This window comes from Bombina bombina, chromosome 5 (genome assembly GCF_027579735.1).
Source record: "Bombina bombina isolate aBomBom1 chromosome 5, aBomBom1.pri, whole genome shotgun sequence".
Lineage (NCBI taxonomy): Eukaryota > Metazoa > Chordata > Amphibia > Anura > Bombinatoridae > Bombina > Bombina bombina.
This window is the reverse complement of record NC_069503.1, coordinates 48,414,109-48,435,066: the sequence shown is the minus strand read 5'-3', so window position 1 is coordinate 48,435,066 and position 20,958 is coordinate 48,414,109. Positions and strand designations below refer to the sequence as shown.

The window sequence follows — 20,958 nt, the reverse complement described above, 5'->3', positions numbered from 1 at the left end:
ATCGCTGACATTACAGGAGGTAAGGGCCACGCTCTACCTCAAGACAAAGCCAAAGCTAAGGCTAGACAGTCTAATTTTCGTCCCTTTCGGAATTTCAAAGCAGGTGCAGCATCAACTTCCACTGCACCAAAACAGGAAGGAGCTGTTGCTCGTTACAGACAAGGCTGGAAACCTAACCAGTCCTGGAATAAGGGCAAGCAGGCCAGAAAACCTGCTGCTGCCCCTAAGACAGCATGAACCGAGGGCCCCCGATCCGGAACCGGATCTAGTGGGGGGCAGACTCTCTCTCTTCGCCCAGGCTTGGGCAAGAGATGTCCAGGATCCCTGGGCGCTAGAGATCATATCTCAGGGATACCTTCTAGACTTCAAATTATCTCCCCCAAGAGGGAGATTTCATCTGTCAAGGTTGTCAACAAACCAAATAAAGAAAGACGCGTTTCTACGCTGTGTACAAGATCTATTATTAATGGGAGTGATCCATCCGGTTCCGCGGTCGGAACAAGGACAAGGGTTTTACTCAAACCTGTTTGTGGTTCCCAAAAAAGAGGGAACTTTCAGGCCAATCTTGGATTTAAAGATCCTAAACAAATTCCTAAGAGTTCCATCGTTCAAAATGGAAACTATTCGGACAATCTTACCCATGATCCAAAAGGGTCAGTACATGACCACAGTGGATTTAAAGGATGCTTACCTTCACATACCGATTCACAAAGATCATTACCGGTATCTAAGGTTTGCCTTCTTAGACAGGCATTACCAGTTTGTAGCCCTTCCATTCGGATTGGCTACGGCTCCAAGAATCTTCACAAAGGTTCTGGGTGCCCTTCTAGCGGTTCTGAGACCGCGAGGAATTTCGGTAGCTCCGTACCTAGACGACATTCTGATACAAGCTTCAAGCTTTCAAACTGCCAAGTCTCATACAGAGTTAGTTCTGGCATTTCTAAGGTCGCATGGATGGAAAGTGAACGAAAAGAAGAGTTCTCTCTTGCCTCTCACAAGAGTTCCATTCTTGGGGACTCTTATAGATTCTGTAGAAATGAAGATTTATCTGACAGAAGACAGATTAACAAAGCTTCTAAATACATGCCGTGTCCTTCATTCCATTCAACTCCCGTCAGTAGCTCAATGCATGGAGGTGATCGGCTTAATGGTAGCAGCAATGGACATAGTACCCTTTGCACGCCTACATCTCAGACCGCTGCAATTGTGCATGCTGAGTCAGTGGAATGGGGATTACTCAGATTTGTCCCCCACTCTGAATCTGGATCAAGAGACCAGAAACTCTCTTCTATGGTGGCTTTCTCGGCCACATCTGTCCAGGGGGATGCCGTTCAGCAGGCCGGACTGGACAATTGTAACAACAGACGCCAGCCTTCTAGGTTGGGGCGCTGTCTGGAATTCTCTGAAGGCTCAGGGACAATGGAGTCAGGAGGAAAGTCTCCTGCCAATAAACATTCTGGAATTGAGAGCAGTTCTCAATGCCCTTCTAGCTTGGCCCCAGTTAAAGACTCGGGGGTTCATCAGGTTTCAGTCGGACAACATCACGACTGTAGCTTACATCAACCATCAGGGAGGGACAAGAAGCTCCCTAGCAATGATAGAAGTATCAAAGATAATTCGCTGGGCAGAGTCTCACTCTTGCCACCTGTCAGCAATCCACATCCCGGGAGTGGAGAACTGGGAGGCGGATTTCTTGAGTCGCCAGACTCTTCATCCGGGGGAGTGGGAACTTCATCCGGAGGTCTTTGCCCAAATACTTCGACGTTGGGGCAAACCAGAGGTAGATCTCATGGCGTCTCGCCAGAACGCCAAACTTCCTCGCTACGGATCCAGATCCAGGGATCCGGGAGCGGTTCTGATAGATGCTTTGACAGCACCTTGGAACTTCAGGATGGCTTATGTGTTTCCACCCTTCCCGCTGCTTCCTCGATTGATTGCCAAAATCAAACAGGAGAGAGCATCAGTGATTCTAATAGCGCCTGCATGGCCACGCAGGACTTGGTATGCAGATCTAGTGGGCATGTCATCCTGTCCGCCTTGGTCTCTACCTCTAAGACAGGACCTTCTGATTCAGGGTCCATTCAAACATCAAAGTCTAACTTCTCTGAAGCTGACTGCTTGGAAATTGAACGCTTGATTTTATCAAAACGTGGTTTTTCTGAGTCGGTTATTGATACCCTGATACAGGCTAGGAAGCCTGTTACCAGAAAGATTTACCATAAAATATGGCGTAAATACCTATACTGGTGTGAATCCAAAGATTACTCCTGGAGTAAGGTTAGGATTCCTAGGATATTGTCTTTTCTACAAGAAGGTTTAGAAAAGGGTTTATCGGCTAGCTCATTAAAGGGACAGATCTCAGCTCTGTCCATCTTGTTACACAGGCGTCTGTCAGAAAATTCAGACATCCAGGCCTTTTGTCAGGCTTTAGCTAGGATCAAGCCTGTGTTTAAAACTGTTGCTCCGCCATGGAGTTTAAACTTAGTTCTTAACGTTTTACAGGGTGTTCCGTTTGAACCCCTTCATTCCATTGATATAAAATTGTTATCTTGGAAAGTTCTATTTTTAATGGCTATTTCCTCGGCTCGAAGAGTCTCTGAGTTATCAGCCCTACATTGTGATTCTCCTTATCTGATCTTTCACTCAGACAAGGTAGTTCTGCGTACTAAACCTGGGTTCTTACCTAAGGTTGTCTCTAACAGGAATATCAATCAAGAGATTGTTGTTCCATCCTTGTGTCCAAATCCTTCTTCAAAGAAGGAACGTCTTCTACACAATCTGGATGTAGTTCGTGCCCTCAAGTTCTACTTGCAGGCAACTAAAGATTTTCGCCAAACTTCTTCCCTGTTTGTCGTTTATTCTGGACAGAGGAGAGGTCAAAAAGCTTCTGCTACCTCTCTCTCTTTTTGGCTTCGTAGCATAATACGTTTAGCCTATGAGACTGCTGGACAGCAGCCTCCTGAAAGAATTACAGCTCATTCCACTAGAGCTGTGGCTTCCACTTGGGCCTTTAAGAATGAGGCCTCTGTTGAACAGATTTGCAAGGCTGCAACTTGGTCTTCGCTTCATACTTTTTCCAAATTTTACAAATTTGACACTTTTGCTTCTTCGGAGGCTATTTTTGGGAGAAAGGTTCTTCAGGCAGTGGTTCCTTCTGTATAATGAGCCTGCCTATCCCTCCCGTCATCCGTGTACTTTTGCTTTGGTATTGGTATCCCAGAAGTAATGATGACCCGTGGACTGATCACACATAACAGAAGAAAACATAATTTATGCTTACCTGATAAATTCCTTTCTTCTGTTGTGTGATCAGTCCACGGCCCGCCCTGTTTTTTAAGGCAGGTACATATTTTTTAAATTATAATTCAGTCACCACTACACCCTTGGCTTCTCCTTTCTCGTTGGTCTTTGGTCGAATGACTGGAGGTGACGTAGAGGGGAGGAGCTATATAGCAACTCTGCTGGGTGAATCCTCTTGCACTTCCTGTAGGGGAGCAGATAATATCCCAGAAGTAATGATGACCCGTGGACTGATCACACAACAGAAGAAAGGAATTTATCAGGTAAGCATAAATTATGTTTTTATGGTCCTTTTAAATGGACTGATGTGTGATATGGCCACAATTAAATATATTTTCAATTTTTAATTTGTGATTTACAGGTAAATACATTTAAAAATACAAAACGGAAGACATTTTTTAGTATAAATTTTTTTATTTTATTGAGATGGATTATATTATAAATGAATAAACATTCTTATTTTTCTTTATTCCATTTCTTTTTATGTAGACGAACACATGAATAGTTCATATACATCCTTCACTACAGGAAACATCAGAATGATACCGCAAACTCCAATAGTTTTAGGCACTAATGGCTATTCACAAACATTGGGGATATCACAGCAGATATTTAAAGAAGATGGTGAATTGTCAGGAACTGGGAAGCAATCATTATGTACAGAGAGTAATTTAGTCATCAAACAAGAGGACAACATTTATGACTTATCTAGTGAAATTTTTATCCCCGAGGAAAAACCACACACATTTACTGAGTTTTCAAAACATATTAAAGAAGAGAAAGGTCTACAGTCTAACCAAAGGATTCATACAAAGGAGAAACCTTTCAAATGTACAGAATGTGAGAAAAGCTTTAGATGGAAGTCTCATCTACTAGAACACCACAAAATACACACAGGTAAGAAACCACACACATTTACTGAGTGCGGCGAATGTTTTACACAAATGGATCATCTGAAAACTCATAAAAAGATTCACACAGGAGAAAACCCGTTCACATGTACAAAGTGCGGAAAAAGTTTTACACAAAAGTCTAATCTGAAAACTCATAAAAAGATTCACACAGGAGAAAAGCCTTTCACATGTACAGAGTGCGGAAAATGTTTTACACAAATGGGTCATCTGAAAACTCATAAAAAGATTCACACAGGAGAAAAGCCTTTCACATGTACAGAGTGTGGAAAAAGTTTTACACAAAAGGGTGATCTGAAAAGTCATGAAAGGATTCACACAGGGGAAAAGCCGTTCACATGTACAGAGTGTGGAAAATGTTTTACAGGAAAGAGTAGTCTGAAAAGTCATGAAAGGATTCACACAGGAGAAAAGCCTTTCACATGTACAGAGTGTGGAAAATGTTTTACACAAAAGGGTTATCTGAAAACTCATGAAAGGATTCACACAGGGGAAAAGCCGTTCACATGTACAGAGTGTGGAAAATGTTTTACACAAAAGGGTTATCTGAAAGCTCATGAAAGGATTCACACAGGGGAAAAGCCGTTCACATGTACAGAGTGTGGAAAACGTTTTACAGAAAAGAGTAATCTGAAAACTCATGAAAAGATTCACACAGGGGAGAAACCTTTCGCATGTACAGAGTATGGAAAAAGTTTTAAACAAATGGATTGTCTGAAAAAGCATGAAAGGATTCACACAGGGGAAAAGCCGTTCACATGTACGGAATGTGGAAAATGTTTTACAAATATGCATCATCTGAAAAGTCATGAAAGGATTCACAAGGGAAGAAACCTTTCCCATGTTTAGAAAGTGTAAATACGGTTTTTATTGAAATCAGGTATCCCAAAACATCAAATATTTACACACAAATAAACTTTATATACACAGTCTACAAACCTTTTTACGATTATCCTAAAGTGGGCAAACTCTATAAACAGAAGCAAGAAAAAAGATCCTATTGTAAATAATACTTTCTAAATTCCAGTTATAAAAGCCCAAGATTGGAAGTGCTCTCCTGCTGTCCTTTGTTCCTCTATATATGAGCACCTCAGTTTCTCTCATATCAATGTGATAGAATACAAACACCACACAGGAATATACAGATCTGTCCTCATATTGACCATTTTACACAACCATTCCCCACCAAAGCACCCCCAGTGTTGTGTATGAATATGCCAGTGTTAGGAGTTGTACGTTTGTTTTATATAGGGGAGGAAATAATTACATTTATAGAATAAAGGAGTCTTTATATGAATAGAGTGTTAGAGAATTATATAAACAAGAACATCAGTCTCAAATGATTGACATCTGGGAGATATATTTAATGTGCACATCATGTGGATAAACCTTTTCTTATAGCAATAGATGCTTAGCATTGTACATGTTATATACCAGAGGAATTACTGAGGGGAAACTGATTTTATTTCATGAGACACAATATCAGTAATCGGTACATACGTGATCATAATCAGTTTAATTTAAATGGCTACTATAACCTACATGTATACTGGGTATGTAATATGTGTGTCATGTGATCATAATCAGTTTAATTTAAATGGCTACTATAACCTACATGTATACTGGGTATGTAATATGTGTGTCATGTGATCATAATCAGTTTAATTTAAATGGCTACTATAACCTACATGTATACTGGGTATGTAATATGTGTGTCATGTTCTGTAACTTGATATTATGTCTGTTAGATGTTGTCATGTTAGTTAGAAGCCACAAGAACTGATAATAGCACATACTGTATATATATATATATATATATATATATATATATATATAAACAGAACATTATACGTCTGATAAATCCCTTTCTATCAAGAGCACAAGTTTGAAAAAAGCAGATTACAATAGTGTCTAGCTAAATAGATGCCTATCTGACCAAATGCCAATAAACAACTAATATAAAAGAGAGACTGATTTAACTCTCTATGTAATACAATATTGCAAGATTCAGTATGGGTTGAAAGAAAATAAATGTGTTTATTTTAGCAGCACAAAAACAATATATATAATAAAATCTATATAATAAAATCTAATAATCTGGACGTCCAGTGATATATCTAAAACAACGAGTGTGTTTACAAATGAGTAGTTTAAAAAATAAATAAAGAATAAATATTGTTGGGCACAATGAGGATTTCTTCCCAGGGAACAACAAGTTTGCAATGCTGAGTCTTGGAAAAACAATGATCTTCGGAATTCCGGGAACAATTACCAAAATAACACACCAGGCAGGTTGTCATTAGCAAATGCTCGTTTATTCTGGGTCATAACCCTTGCTTAAATAGCCCTGGGTGCACGTATGCATCCTATACTTAACAAATTACCATTGGCTAAACAAATCACCTTATGACCCCATGACCCTATTCATGACCCTATTTGGTATGTAGCATAATATAGCATAACATAGTACAAGATGACATGTATTGGAGGAGGGTAAAAAGGAAATGGACGTTTGTGGTTAGAGCAAAATATAGGTTAGCTCTGCATGAGACAAGGTGTGTTGGAGGAGGGTGAAAGGAAATGAACTTGTGTTTACAGAGAATAATGTATGCAATATGTATTTTTAGCAGAGCGTTGTAGAGAAAGGGGAAGTGTTAAAGGACATAGTTTGTAAGAAAAATAAAAAAGGCACAGAATATTATATTAGAGCAAAATTACAAATGGTGTGAAATAAGTACATAACATAGGTAATGTGTACTGAACGAATAGGTAATATTACCTGACAATTCCCCTCTTTAGTCATAACAATGACTACCTTGGCACTGACATTTTGGATGGAGGGGGACATGGAGGTATGGGGCAGAGGCATGTGCATCTCTGGTGTAATTAACAAAACGCTGTTGATTATAAAATATATAATTGATCCAGTCTACATTTTTATTAGCAGTTATGATGGGGAAGATGGATTCAAATCCAGCTTTGACCTGGTCACGGGCCTTAAATTCATCTGGGACCCCCCTTGGGACCCCTATAGCGTCTATGTATACATGGGGGTCAAAACTACCTGGGATAGCCTCTCGCCGTGTACGGTGAGAGGAGGTGGGGTGAGTGTGTGTGTATGTGTTGTTTCCACCTAAAATATGGAGAGGCATAATAACTTTTGCTAGAGCACATTCCCCAGACCACTGTCCCTCTAACCTAGCGCAGATTTTCATATCCCCGCAAATCCAATATATGTCACCTAAGGACTGAGTGTGATTTTGGGTGGTGAGATTACTATAATTAGTAATTAGATGTGAAGTTACCTAGGAATCTACCCTCACCCTTGCCCCTATAGCAAGTGTAGTTACCAGAATATATAGTAATGCCCTCACCAGGGTGTGGGGTTTTAGTAAGGGTGGGGTATTCCTCTTTCCAGGTGGTACAGGCTGACTGATTGACAAAGGTATTAGTATAAAGGCTGAGAAAACAGGACTCAGCGCTACTGGGGATGTTAAGGGGGACAGTACCTAAATGGGGGCGGGCATTACCACAGACATAACAATTTGATTTATTATATTGTTTGGCTGATAGGCCATCCATTCTAACCAAAGTTTTCGGTCTGAGTAACCTGTTTCTGCGGCCATAGTATCCCTTGGTGAGGGATCAGCCATAGCAACCATAGGCCTAGATTTAGAGTTCGGCGGTAGCCGTGAAAACCAGCGTTAGGGGCTCCTAACGCTGGTTTTAGGCTACCGCCGGTATTTGGAGTCAGTGATTAAAGGGTCTAACGCTCACTTTTCAGCCGCGACTTTTCCATACCGCAGATCCCCTTACGTCAATTGCGTATCCTATCTTTTCAATGGGATCTTTCTAACGCCGGTATTTAGAGTCGTTTCTGAAGTGAGCGTTAGAGCTCTAACGACAAAACTCCAGCCGCCGGAAAATAGCAGGAGTTAAGAGCTTTCTGGGCTAACGCCGGTTCATAAAGCTCTTAACTACTGTACCCTAAAGTACACTAACACCCATAAACTACCTATGTACCCCTAAACCGAGGTCCCCCCACATCGCCGCCACTCGATTAAAATTTTTTAACCCCTAATCTTCCGACCGCCACCTACGTTATACTTATGTACCCCTAATCTGCTGCCCCTAACCCCGCCGACCCCTGTATTACATTTATTAACCCCTAACCTGCCCCCCACAACGTCGCCGCCAGCTACTTACAATAATTAACCCCTAATCTGCCGACCGCAAAGCGCCGCCACCTACGTTATCCTTATGTACCCCTAATCTGCTGCCCCTAACACCGCCGACCCCTATATTATATTTATTAACCCCTAATCTGCCCCCCTCAACGTCGCCGACACCTGCCTACACTTATTAACCCCTAATCTGCCGAGCGGACCTGAGCGCTACTATAATAAAGTTATTAACCCCTAATCCGCCTCACTAACCCTATCATAAATAGTATTAACCCCTAATCTGCCCTCCCTAACATCGCCGACACCTAACTTCAATTATTAACCCCTAATCTGACGACCGGAGCTCACCGCTACTATAATAAATGGATTAACCCCTAAAGCTAAGTCTAACACTAACACCCCCCTAACTTAAATATAATTTACATCTAACGAAATTAATTAACTCTTATTAAATAAATTATTCCTATTTAAAGCTAAATACTTACCTGTAAAATAAATCCTAATATAGCTACAATATAAATTATAATTACATTGTAGCTATTTTAGGATTAATATTTATTTTACAGGCAACTTGGTAATTAGTTTAACCAGGTACAATAGCTATTAAATAGTTAAGAACTATTTAATAGTTACCTAGTTAAAATAATTACAAAATTACCTGTAAAATAAGTCCTAACCTAAGTTATAATTAAACCTAACACTACCCTATCAATAAATTAATTAAATAAACTACCTACAATTACCTACAATTAACTTAACACTACACTATCAATAAATAAATTAAATACAATTGCTACAAATAACTACAATTACATAAACTAACTAAAGTACAAAAAATAAAAAAGAACTAAGTTACAAAAAATAAAAAAATATTTACCAACATAAGAAAAATATTACAACAATTTTAAACTAATTACACCTACTCTAAGCCCCCTAATAAAATAACAAAGACCCCCAAAATAAAAAATTCCCTACCCTATTCTAAATTAATAAATGTAAAAGCTCTTTTACCTTACCAGCCCTGAACAGGGCCCTTTGCGGGGCATGCCCCAAGAAAGGTCAAAAAATAGGTGGCGCAAGTGAATGCTGTTCTGACTAATAATGGTGTAAAATGTATTTCAGATTCCTTGTGTGTCTGATAATGTTCTCACCTTACATAGGCTGTATTGAAATTTCAAGTGTAAATGGTGTCTCTCCAGGACAATAAAGCTTCTAGATTCAAATTCTATAATATATATATATTTATTGAATAAAAGATTCTTATTTATTAAATGAACGATTCTTATATATGAGATCAAAATAATGATGATCTATTCACAAGTGATAATCAGTTAACAATTTAAAACATTTGGTAAAATATAAAATATGATAGTACAATATTAAAAACACCGGTGTTCTACATAAACAAAAAACTATAAAAACTCAAATTAAGATAATATAAGCAAGCAGGTGTACTCAGAAGATAAAACCAAAAAATAAACAGAGGAGACTCATGTACCTCTAAGCGTATGACTATCAAAAAACATATATAAATGCATATGTGAGTATAAGAACCATATGTCTGGTATCCGTTAAACTAGCGTATATATATACACTTCACAGATGTATAAGGGTTAAGCACATATTATACAGTTCCTTATTGCTTAAATGTTCTGGCAAAACATGGGGTGGTTATCCTTCCGTCAAAAATATATTTGAGCCAATGTATATTGAAACAAGTGTGGCAAAATGTAGCCAGTAATATGTAGCTGCAGTGTTATTTCTTAGATTTCAGCGTCTCTGTTTTTTAATCAGAGGTAGGTTTACATACGGTTTTTTGCTTGGTGTAGCGATTCCTTCCTTAAAAACAGTGCACTGTTGACGTCTTCCCTCTGCTGTGCAGAAAAAGCCGGTGGAGTACTACGTCCCTTAGCCTCCGTTTACCAGCTGTGTTGGTAGTTGTTTCCTTAGATTCGTTGTTTACCCAGTAATGGGCCTTGATGGTATTCTTATGAGCTCCGGTCACAACTTGCTTCTTTCTTTGTGAGTGTATAACCCAGACTCGGTCTTTATTTTCACCGGTCTCCTTGCTGTTATCACAGCTGACAAAGTTCTCCTCTGGAGCTGAGTTGTTTTGGCTCACTTCTTAATTTCAAGTGATCAGGTTTCTACGCGTTTCGGCGTTCTGCCTTTCTCAAGATACCTGATTGAACCACCTGTAGCCTTTTTATCTGGATCTCCCATGTTCCATCTCTTCAGCTTAACCCTTAATGTTTCTGTTTCTTGTGGATTCGTTTAGAGTTTTACTGTAATCTTAGTTCTTCCACTGTCCTTTGTGAAAGGTTTTCTTAAAATAATTATATTTTTTATTTAAATCCTCAGGTTCATTTTCTCCATATTAGACATCACATAAACAGTAATATTTGGTTCATATATTTCAAGTTCATATTTACAGATATTCTACATTCTTTTTTATATGCCTAATTCAACTTGATATATGGAAACTTACTATAAAAATATGTTATTATAATATTATAGTAATAATAGTATATATATATATATTCCAGAAAATTAATACAATTAATTTATAAAGTTTGTGTGAATATGTAAATGTTCAATTAGCTAATTTTTGTGATTCTAAATCAGATATTAATTCTATATAGAGTATACTTATACAGTCCTGTATTCTTGTTATACTTGTGTAGTGGGGTATTTCATCATCTCATATATAGGTGTTATTTATACATAAGTGTTGTTTATCCAGGTTGTAGAAAAGATACTGGAAGTGCTTATGATACACAAATCTTTAATAGTTATCTAGAAACATATGTTGTTTTATTAACATCCGTGGTCACCTATAATCAATGACTCTTGTTTTTATATTCCTGCCATATGTTGTCACCTCATTTCCTACTATATTCTTTACCTCGATATAAGTTATGTGTGTGTTTGTATCTTACTAATGGAGAGTTGTATTCATATAGCGTATTACTTTATATACAAGGAAGTATTGATTGTATTATAAGTCTATATTATAGAATTAAGGTCTAGTTCACTATTTAATCCCTTAGGGAATAAACAACACTTATGTATAAATAACACCTATATATGAGATGATGAAATACCCCACTACACAAGTATAACAAGAATACAGGACTGTATAAGTATACTCTATATAGAATTAATATCTGATTTAGAATCACAAAAATTAGCTAATTGAACATTTACATATTCACACAAACTTTATAAATTAATTGTATTAATTTTCTGGAATATATATATATATACTATTATTACTATAATATTATAATAACATATTTTTATAGTAAGTTTCCATATATCAAGTTGAATTAGGCATATAAAAAAGAATGTAGAATATCTGTAAATATGAACTTGAAATATATGAACCAAATATTACTGTTTATGTGATGTCTAATATGGAGAAAATGAACCTGAGGATTTAAATAAAAAATATAATTATTTTAAGAAAACCTTTCACAAAGGACAGTGGAAGAACTAAGATTACAGTAAAACTCTAAACGAATCCACAAGAAACAGAAACATTAAGGGTTAAGCTGAAGAGATGGAACATGGGAGATCCAGATAAAAAGGCTACAGGTGGTTCAATCAGGTATCTTGAGAAAGGCAGAACGCCGAAACGCGTAGAAACCTGATCACTTGAAATTAAGAAGTGAGCCAAAACAACTCAGCTCCAGAGGAGAACTTTGTCAGCTGTGATAACAGCAAGGAGACCGGTGAAAATAAAGACCGAGTCTGGGTTATACACTCACAAAGAAAGAAGCAAGTTGTGACCGGAGCTCATAAGAATACCATCAAGGCCCATTACTGGGTAAACAACGAATCTAAGGAAACAACTACCAACACAGCTGGTAAACGGAGGCTAAGGGACGTAGTACTCCACCGGCTTTTTCTGCACAGCAGAGGGAAGACGTCAACAGTGCACTGTTTTTAAGGAAGGAATCGCTACACCAAGCAAAAAACCGTATGTAAACCTACCTCTGATTAAAAAACAGAGACGCTGAAATCTAAGAAATAACACTGCAGCTACATATTACTGGCTACATTTTGCCACACTTGTTTCAATATACATTGGCTCAAATATATTTTTGACGGAAGGATAACCACCCCATGTTTTGCCAGAACATTTAAGCAATAAGGAACTGTATAATATGTGCTTAACCCTTATACATCTGTGAAGTGTATATATATACGCTAGTTTAACGGATACCAGACATATGGTTCTTATACTCACATATGCATTTATATATGTTTTTTGATAGTCATACGCTTAGAGGTACATGAGTCTCCTCTGTTTATTTTTTGGTTTTATCTTCTGAGTACACCTGCTTGCTTATATTATCTTAATTTGAGTTTTTATAGTTTTTTGTTTATGTAGAACACCGGTGTTTTTAATATTGTACTATCATATTTTATATTTTACCAAATGTTTTAAATTGTTAACTGATTATCACTTGTGAATAGATCATCATTATTTTGATCTCATATATAAGAATCGTTCATTTAATAAATAAGAATCTTTTATTCAATAAATATATATATATTATAGAATTTGAATCTAGAAGCTTTATTGTCCTGGAGAGACACCATTTACACTTGAAATTTCAATACAGCCTATGTAAGGTGAGAACATTATCAGACACACAAGGAATCTGAAATACATTTTACACCATTATTAGTCAGAACAGCATTCACTTGCGCCACCTATTTTTTGACCTATTGTACACAAAACCGTTGGGATAGTTTTTTAAGGTGAGCATAGTTCTGCCCGACTGAATAGGCAATCACTATCATATACTGTTTTATCTCATGCCCCAAGAAAATCAGCTCTTTTGCCTGTAAAAAAAAACATACAATACCCCCCTCCAACATTACAACCCACCACCCACATACCCCTAATCTAACCCAAACCCCCCTTAAATAAAGCTAACACTAAGCCCCTGAAGATCTTCCTACCTTGTCTTCACCATCCAGGTATCACCGATCCGTCCTGGCATCCGGTGCTGAAGAGGTCCAGAAGAGGCTCCAAAGTCTTCCTCCTATCCGGCAAGAAGAGGACATCCAGACCGGCAAACATCTTCTCCAAGCGGCATCTTCGATCTTCTTCCATCCGGTGCGGATCGGGTCCATCTTGAAGCAGCCGACGCAGATCCATCCTCTTCTTCCGTTGTCTCCCGACGAATGACGGTTCCTTTAAGGGACGTCATCCAAGATGGCGTCCCTCGAATTCCGATTGGCTGATAGGATTCTATCAGCCAATCGGAATTAAGGTAGGAATATTCTGATTGGCTGATGGAATCAGCCAATCAGAATCAAGTTCAATCCGATTGGCTGATCCAATCAGCCAATCAGATTGAGCTCGCATTCTATTGGCTGATCGGAACAGCCAATAGAATGCGAGGTCAATCTGATTGGCTGATTGGATCAGCCAATAGGATTGAACTTGATTCTGATTGGCTGATTCCATCAGCCAATCAGAATATTCCTACCTTAATTCCGATTGGCTGATAGAATTCTATCAGCCAATCGGAATTCGAGGGACACCATCTTGGATGACGTCCCTTAAAGGAACCGTCATTCGTCGGGAGACAACGGAAGAAGAGGATGGATCCGCGTCGGCTGCTTCAAGATGGACCCGATCCGCACCGGATGGAAGAAGATCGAAGATGCCGCTTGGAGAAGATGTTTGCCGGTCTGGATGTCCTCTTCTTGCCGGATAGGAGGAAGACTTTGGAGCCTCTTCTGGACCTCTTCAGCACCGGATGCCAGGACGGATCGGTGATACCTGGATGGTGAAGACAAGGTAGGAAGATCTTCAGGGGCTTAGTGTTAGCTTTATTTAAGGGGGGTTTGGGTTAGATTAGGGGTATGTGGGTGGTGGGTTGTAATGTTGGAGGGGGGTATTGTATGTTTTTTTTTACAGGCAAAAGAGCTGATTTTCTTGGGGCATGCCCCGCAAAGGGCCCTGTTCAGGGCTGGTAAGGTAAAAGAGCTTTTACATTTATTAATTTAGAATAGGGTAGGGAATTTTTTATTTTGGGGGTCTTTGTTATTTTATTAGGGGGCTTAGAGTAGGTGTAATTAGTTTAAAATTGTTGTAATATTTTTCTTATGTTGGTAAATATTTTTTTATTTTTTGTAACTTAGTTCTTTTTTATTTTTTGTACTTTAGTTAGTTTATGTAATTGTAGTTATTTGTAGCAATTGTATTTAATTTATTTATTGATAGTGTAGTGTTAGGTTAATTGTAGGTAATTGTAGGTAGTTTATTTAATTAATTTATTGATAGGGTAGTGTTAGGTTTAATTATAACTTAGGTTAGGACTTATTTTACAGGTAATTTTGTAATTATTTTAACTAGGTAACTATTAAATAGTTCTTAACTATTTAATAGCTATTGTACCTGGTTAAAATAATTACCAAGTTGCCTGTAAAATAAATATTAATCCTAAAATAGCTACAATGTAATTATAATTTATATTATAGCTATATTAGGATTTATTTTACAGGTAAGTATTTAGCTTTAAATAGGAATAATTTATTTAATAAGAGTTAATTAATTTCGTTAGATGTAAATTATATTTAAGTTAGGGGGGTGTTAGTGTTAGGGTTAGACTTAGCTTTAGGGGTTAATCCATTTATTATAGTAGCGGTGAGCTCCGGTCGTCAGATTAGGGGTTAATAATTGAAGTTAGGTATCGGCGATGTTAGGGAGGGCAGATTAGGGGTTAATACTATTTATGATAGGGTTAGTGAGGCGGATTAGGGGTTAATAACTTTATTATAGTAGCGCTCAGGTCCGCTCGGCAGATTAGGGGTTAATAAGTGTAGGCAGGTGTCGGCGACGTTGAGGGGGGCAGATTAGGGGTTAATAAATATAATATAGGGGTCGGCGGTGTTAGGGGCAGCAGATTAGGGGTACATAAGGATAACGTAGGTGGCGGCGCTTTGCGGTCGGCAGATTAGGGGTTAATTATTGTAAGTAGCTGGCGGCGACGTTGTGGGGGGCAGGTTAGGGGTTAATAAATGTAATATAGGGGTCGGCGGTGTTAGGGGCAGCAGATTAGGGGTACATAGGGATAATGTAGGTTGCGGCGGTGTACGGAGCGGAAGATTAGGGGTTAATAATAATATGCAGGTGTCAGCGATAGCGGGGGCGGCAGAATAGGGGTTAATATGTGTAAGGTTAGGGGTGTTTAGACTCGGGGTACATGTTAGAGTGTTAGGTGCAGACGTAGGAAGTGTTTCCCCATAGGAAACAATGGGGCTGCGTTAGGAGCTGAACGCTGCTTTTTTGCAGGTGTTAGGTTTTTTTTCAGCTCAAACAGCCCCATTGTTTCCTATGGGGGAATCGTGCACGAGCACGTTTTTGAGGCTGGCCGCGTCCGTAAGCAACTCTGGTATCGAGAGTTGCATTTGCGGTAAAAATGCTCTACGCTCCTTTTTTGGAGCCTAACGCAGCATTTGTTTGAACTCTCGATACCAGAGTTAATTTTATGCTGCGGCCAGAAAAAAGCCCGCGGAGCGTTAACAGCCCATCTACCGCCAAACTCCAAATCTAGGCCTAAGTTTGTGATTGGGACTGGGATTCAGTTGGGGTTTTGTCGTTAAGTGCAGAGGCAATTTTTCCCCATTCAGAGGAATTAACCATATATTTGATATGAAATCTACCCTTGGGGGGGCCTACACCACCACTTACCCATACGGAGAGAATATAAGAGCCACTATCGTTTGGACTGGGGTTTTCAATGGTCAAGATTAGTCTCATACTAAAGCCAGAGCGGCCAGAACTAAGGCAGGACCCAGACTTAAAGAGAGACATACTATCAATTAAGGATTTGCCATTTGTATCCTTCCTGTCTAATGCACTTTTGGGCTTGTATCCCCACCTAGGGTCTGGGCCCGTATTCCACCCCACCGACCCCCAATGTTTACAGTTCTTTCCCCAATAGCCATCCTCCACACAAATATAGATATACCTGGTTGGAATGTGTTCGTATAGGTGACATTGCCACGACACAGGGGGGCATGAATCAATAATGTCACAAAAGTCAAATGTAAATGTGGCGACATGAGTATTGGAGGAATTATACCAAAAAGTCATACAGAAAGGTTGTGTTGTGGTTTGTGTAATGGCCACTTGTGAGGCTGTCGTGGTAAGGTACGTGGTCATCTTAATAGGGGATGATCTCCGGGTCCTACGGAGAGCTGGAACGGCTGGTGCTGGCGGAGTTGTTAAGTTCTTGGTTGTGTTTTGTTCTGGGGGTGAGTCAGGGGGAGGGATGAGGTAGTTACAAGCAGGGGCAATAATATGCTGTTGGTCCGGTGTCTCATAATAGCAGGAGGCTATTATCCATGCTGGTACTGCAACCAAGAGCACCGAGGAGAGGAGGAAGAGATACACCAGGCAGGGAGAACCCTAAATAGTGATCATGGTGTTGTGGATATGTGCTGTGGATATAGATGTTACAGAAGGGACTATGCGACCAACTTCACCCCTCTTTGGATTGGCAGTTGAGGATGATATAGGTGTTACAGAAGGGACTTTGTGAACACTTCACCCCTCTTTAGGCACAACTGTTGTCCTGGATCATTCTGGACGGGCGGTATAGATGTTTCAGAAGGGACTAGACAGCCAGCTTCACCCCTCTTTGGACAGAGCTTTACCCTAGATGCATGAATCCAGATGGGCTCCTGGGCTGTGAGGACGGCAGTACTGGTGATGGCCACAACTTCGGTGGGTGGGCCGTATGGAAATCCTCCTTTCTTTGCTTTATTCAGCTGTCTGATGCACACTGTGTCTCCGACCTTGAAGCTGTGGGTTGGTTCCTGTGAGGGAAGAGGAAAACGAGAAGCCACATCACCATAGTTGCCATTCAAAACAGAGATCAGTTCATGTACATATCGTTCTCTAATTAAGTCTAAATCACCAGTGACTATGTGTGGGGTCTTGGCCCAGGGGGTGGGGAACGGTCGACCCATTAAAATCTCAAAAGGGGACAGCTGAGTGGATTTGCTTGGGGACTTCCGTACCTCAGCTAATACTGCAGGTAAATGATCCTGCCATTTGACCCAGTTCCCTCCCATGGCCTTAAGGAGTTTTTCCTTAATGGTCCGGTTCATTCTTTCTACCACCCCTGAGCTCTGGGGGTGGTATGGTATGTGAAACTTCCATTTTATCTGTAGGTGAGATACAAATTCCTGCAATACCTTACTAACAAAGGCAGGGCCATTGTCTGAGTTAATCTGCAGGGGGCAGCCAAATCGGGGAATGACGTCAGTGCAAAGGTGTTTCACTACTGTTTTTGCGTTTTTCCTAGTAGTAGGGAAGGCCTCAGGCCAGCGAGAAAATTGGTCAACTATGACCAATAGGTAAAACTGTTTGGTTCCTGTTTTAGGGATGTGTGTGAAGTCTATCTGCAGGTGAGTGAAGGGTGCGGCTGGTGGTGTTAGGTGGTCATGTTTTGCGGGTTTGTTGTTGTGTTTAGTTTGGAGGCAAGTGATACAACGGTCAATGTAAGATTGTACATGTAACTGTAGGTTTTGTATGCAGAAGTAAGGTTTGATTAACGCTAGAGTGTTGTGGATGCTCAGGTGACTGACACCATGGGCTTGGGAAATAAAAATGGGTGCACTGGCTTCAGGAATACCAATGATCGTCCCACCTTTCCCCTCTTTCGAATAAAACCCTTGGGGGTTTAATTCGAGTTTCTGGGATCCCCAATATTTGATATCGGAGGTGGTGGCAAATTGTTGGAGAGAGGAAGTGAGCACATCGTCGACCAGAGAAGGTGCGATGAGGATGGGGTAAACAGGGTCTTGCAATGGGGATACCTTGGCTGCTTGTTTGGCTACTGTGTCAGCTAGTGCATTACCTCTAGCAACAGGATTGTTAAGGTTAGTGTGCGCACTGCAGTGTATGACAGCTATTTCTTTTGGGAGTAGGATGGCTTGTAAGAGCTCTGTGATGAGAGTGGTGTGACTAATACCTTTACCGTCGGCGGACTTGAAACCTCTTTGTTTCCAAATCATGCCGAAATCATGTACCACCCCAAAGGCATATCTGGAGTCGATATAGATATTTACGGAAGCATCAGCAAAAAGTTCACAGGCCCGAGTGAGAGCTATTAATTCAGCTGCTTGAGCGGAATTATGCATGACAGAACCGGACTCAAGGATAATGTCGGGGAGTCGGACCACTGCATATCCTGCAAGGTACGTGTGGTCGTCTGGGCGGCTACATGACCCGTCTACAAAGCCGTCAGGGACCCCCGGAAGAGGGGTGTCCCGGAGGTCAGGACGGGGGGTTGTGCTGGAGTGGATGAGTGCAATACAGTCATGAAGGGGGAGGTCAGATTGTGGCATGTCAGAGGATAACAGGGCCTTAAGGATAGACGCAGGGCCTGAGTTAGTTGCACAGTACTTAATGGTTAGCTCAGAAGTACTGGTAAGCAGTATCTCGTAACCACTAAGTCTTTGGGCAGTCATGTGTTGTGTCTGGAGGTTGTTAAGGAGGTGCAGAACCTGATGGGAGGTATGGAGGATGAGGGAGTCCCAGCGTGATAGGTTCACACATCTCAACGGCCATGGCACATGCTGCAAGAGATCGCAGGCATGAAGGCATACCCTGCACAGGGATGGGGAGTTTTTTAGATAGAAAGGCTACGGGACGGAAAGAATTACTACCATGCTCTTGGGCACAGACAGCCGCCATGGTTTTACAATTTTCCCTTGCGTACAAATGAAAAGGTTTTGTGTAGTCAGGGAGGCCGAGGGCAGGGGATGTGGTGATGGACCTGGCAAGTTCATTGTATGCATGGGTCAGAGTCTCTGTCCAGTGAATTGTGGGTGAAGAGTCACTGTGTCAAACGGTGTGGAGGATTGAGTCATAGTGGGAGCAGTCTGGTATCCACTGTCGACAATAGTTTATCATCCCAAGAAAGGTCAGCATTTCTTTGGGAGTGGCAGGCTTGGGCAGACTTGAGAGGGCTTTTACTCTTTTAGCACTGAGTTCTCATTTGCCTTTGGACAGGACAAAGCCTAAGTACTCAACTTGTGGCTGGCAGATTTGCAGTTTCTGCTTAGACACCTTGAGCCCTTCTCGGCTGAGGAACAACAAAAGGTCCACTAGGTTCTGTTCCCCTGCCTCGTATGAAGTGCTACACAATAACAGGTCATCAACATATTGCAAAAGGACGGAACCACAGGGGCTGGTCCAGCTCTTGAGCATGGTATTGAGCACTAGGCCGAATGCGGCGGGGCTATCGGTGAAGCCTTGGGGCAACTTTGACCACATCATCTGAACCCCTTTATACACGAAAGCAAACAACTGTTCTGTGTCCGCGTCAACGGGTATAGAGAAGAAAGCATTAGCCAAATCAATGGTAGAAAAAAATTCTGCATTGTGTGGAATGGCCGTGAGCATTGCGGTCACGTCTTGGACTAGGGGAGGGAGAGGGATGATTAGTTTATTCACAGCCCTTAGGTCTTGAATAAAACGGTAACCACCGGCCGGCTTAGGCAGGGGGTTAATGGGGGTGTTGTAAGGAGAGACGGTATACTTGAGAATACCTTTCTCTAGAAATGTCTTAATCATGGGGTCTATGCCGTCTAGTTTGTCGTCACTAATAGGGTATTGTTTGATGAAAACTGGGGAGCAGTCTTCACGCAAAGATGCCCTATATGGGGTGCAGTCGATGGTCCCCATATCATAAGGTCCTGTGGACCATAGGGTAAGGGGAACGCCTACAAAAATTTGTGGTTAAGGGTAGGTTATAGTCGATAATGTGGTTTATTTTATCAATCGACTGGGCCGTCTCCGACGACAGCGAATCCCGGGGCGATTCGCCAGATTCACTGAGGTCAAAGTCGACAGTCATGCCACCGTTCCGGGAGATAGTCATCATTATTCCCAGCTTACCCATCAAATCTCGATCCAGGAGATTTAAGGGGCAACCCGGATGATGTGGAACGAGTGGGACAGGGTGTTGGGAGAGTCGGGTATTTGGACTGTGAGGAGTGGGGTGCGGAAGGTAGGAATTGGCACACCAGTGATTCCCACAGAGGGATTAGACTCTCGCAAGGGTCCATCGTATGATTCGCTCGTGATAGTGGAGCAGGTTGCTCCTGTATCCACGAGGAACCATAATTCGGAGCCTTCTATGTTAAGGGTAACATAGGGCTCACGACAATAATGTGATGTAACCTTGGGTAAGAGCAGGGTGCTTCCCTCCGGGCCTCGCTATGGCCATTGTATTCTGTGTTGTGGGGGTCGATTGTGACGTCTGGGGGGTGAATGTGGTTGGTTACTGTCTTTGGGGTGGGAGTTATCCCAGCCCCTATGGGGCGGGTGGGGACATTAATTTTTCCAATGTCCTGTTTCCCCGCAATTAAAACAAATGTTACATCTGTCCTGATTACCTCTGGCCCCTCTTTGTCTGTTACATTGTGGTGGAAGTGTATTGTCATTAAACTGGACATATGCACCCTTAACGCCCTTATCAAAACATCCTGCAGCATGACGGGATTCAATAGATGTTAATAAT

General features: G+C 40.9%; 1 protein-coding gene across 1 annotated transcript in view; it reads left to right on the top strand.

Moving 5' to 3' along the window:
- Positions 1-20,958, top strand: part of LOC128661285 (uncharacterized) — a 427,186-nt gene that overhangs the window by 172,410 nt on the left and 233,818 nt on the right. Inside the window, 1 exon segment of the mRNA XM_053715558.1 lies at positions 4,116-5,054. Within this exon segment, the coding sequence (XP_053571533.1) occupies positions 4,116-5,054 (939 nt within the window).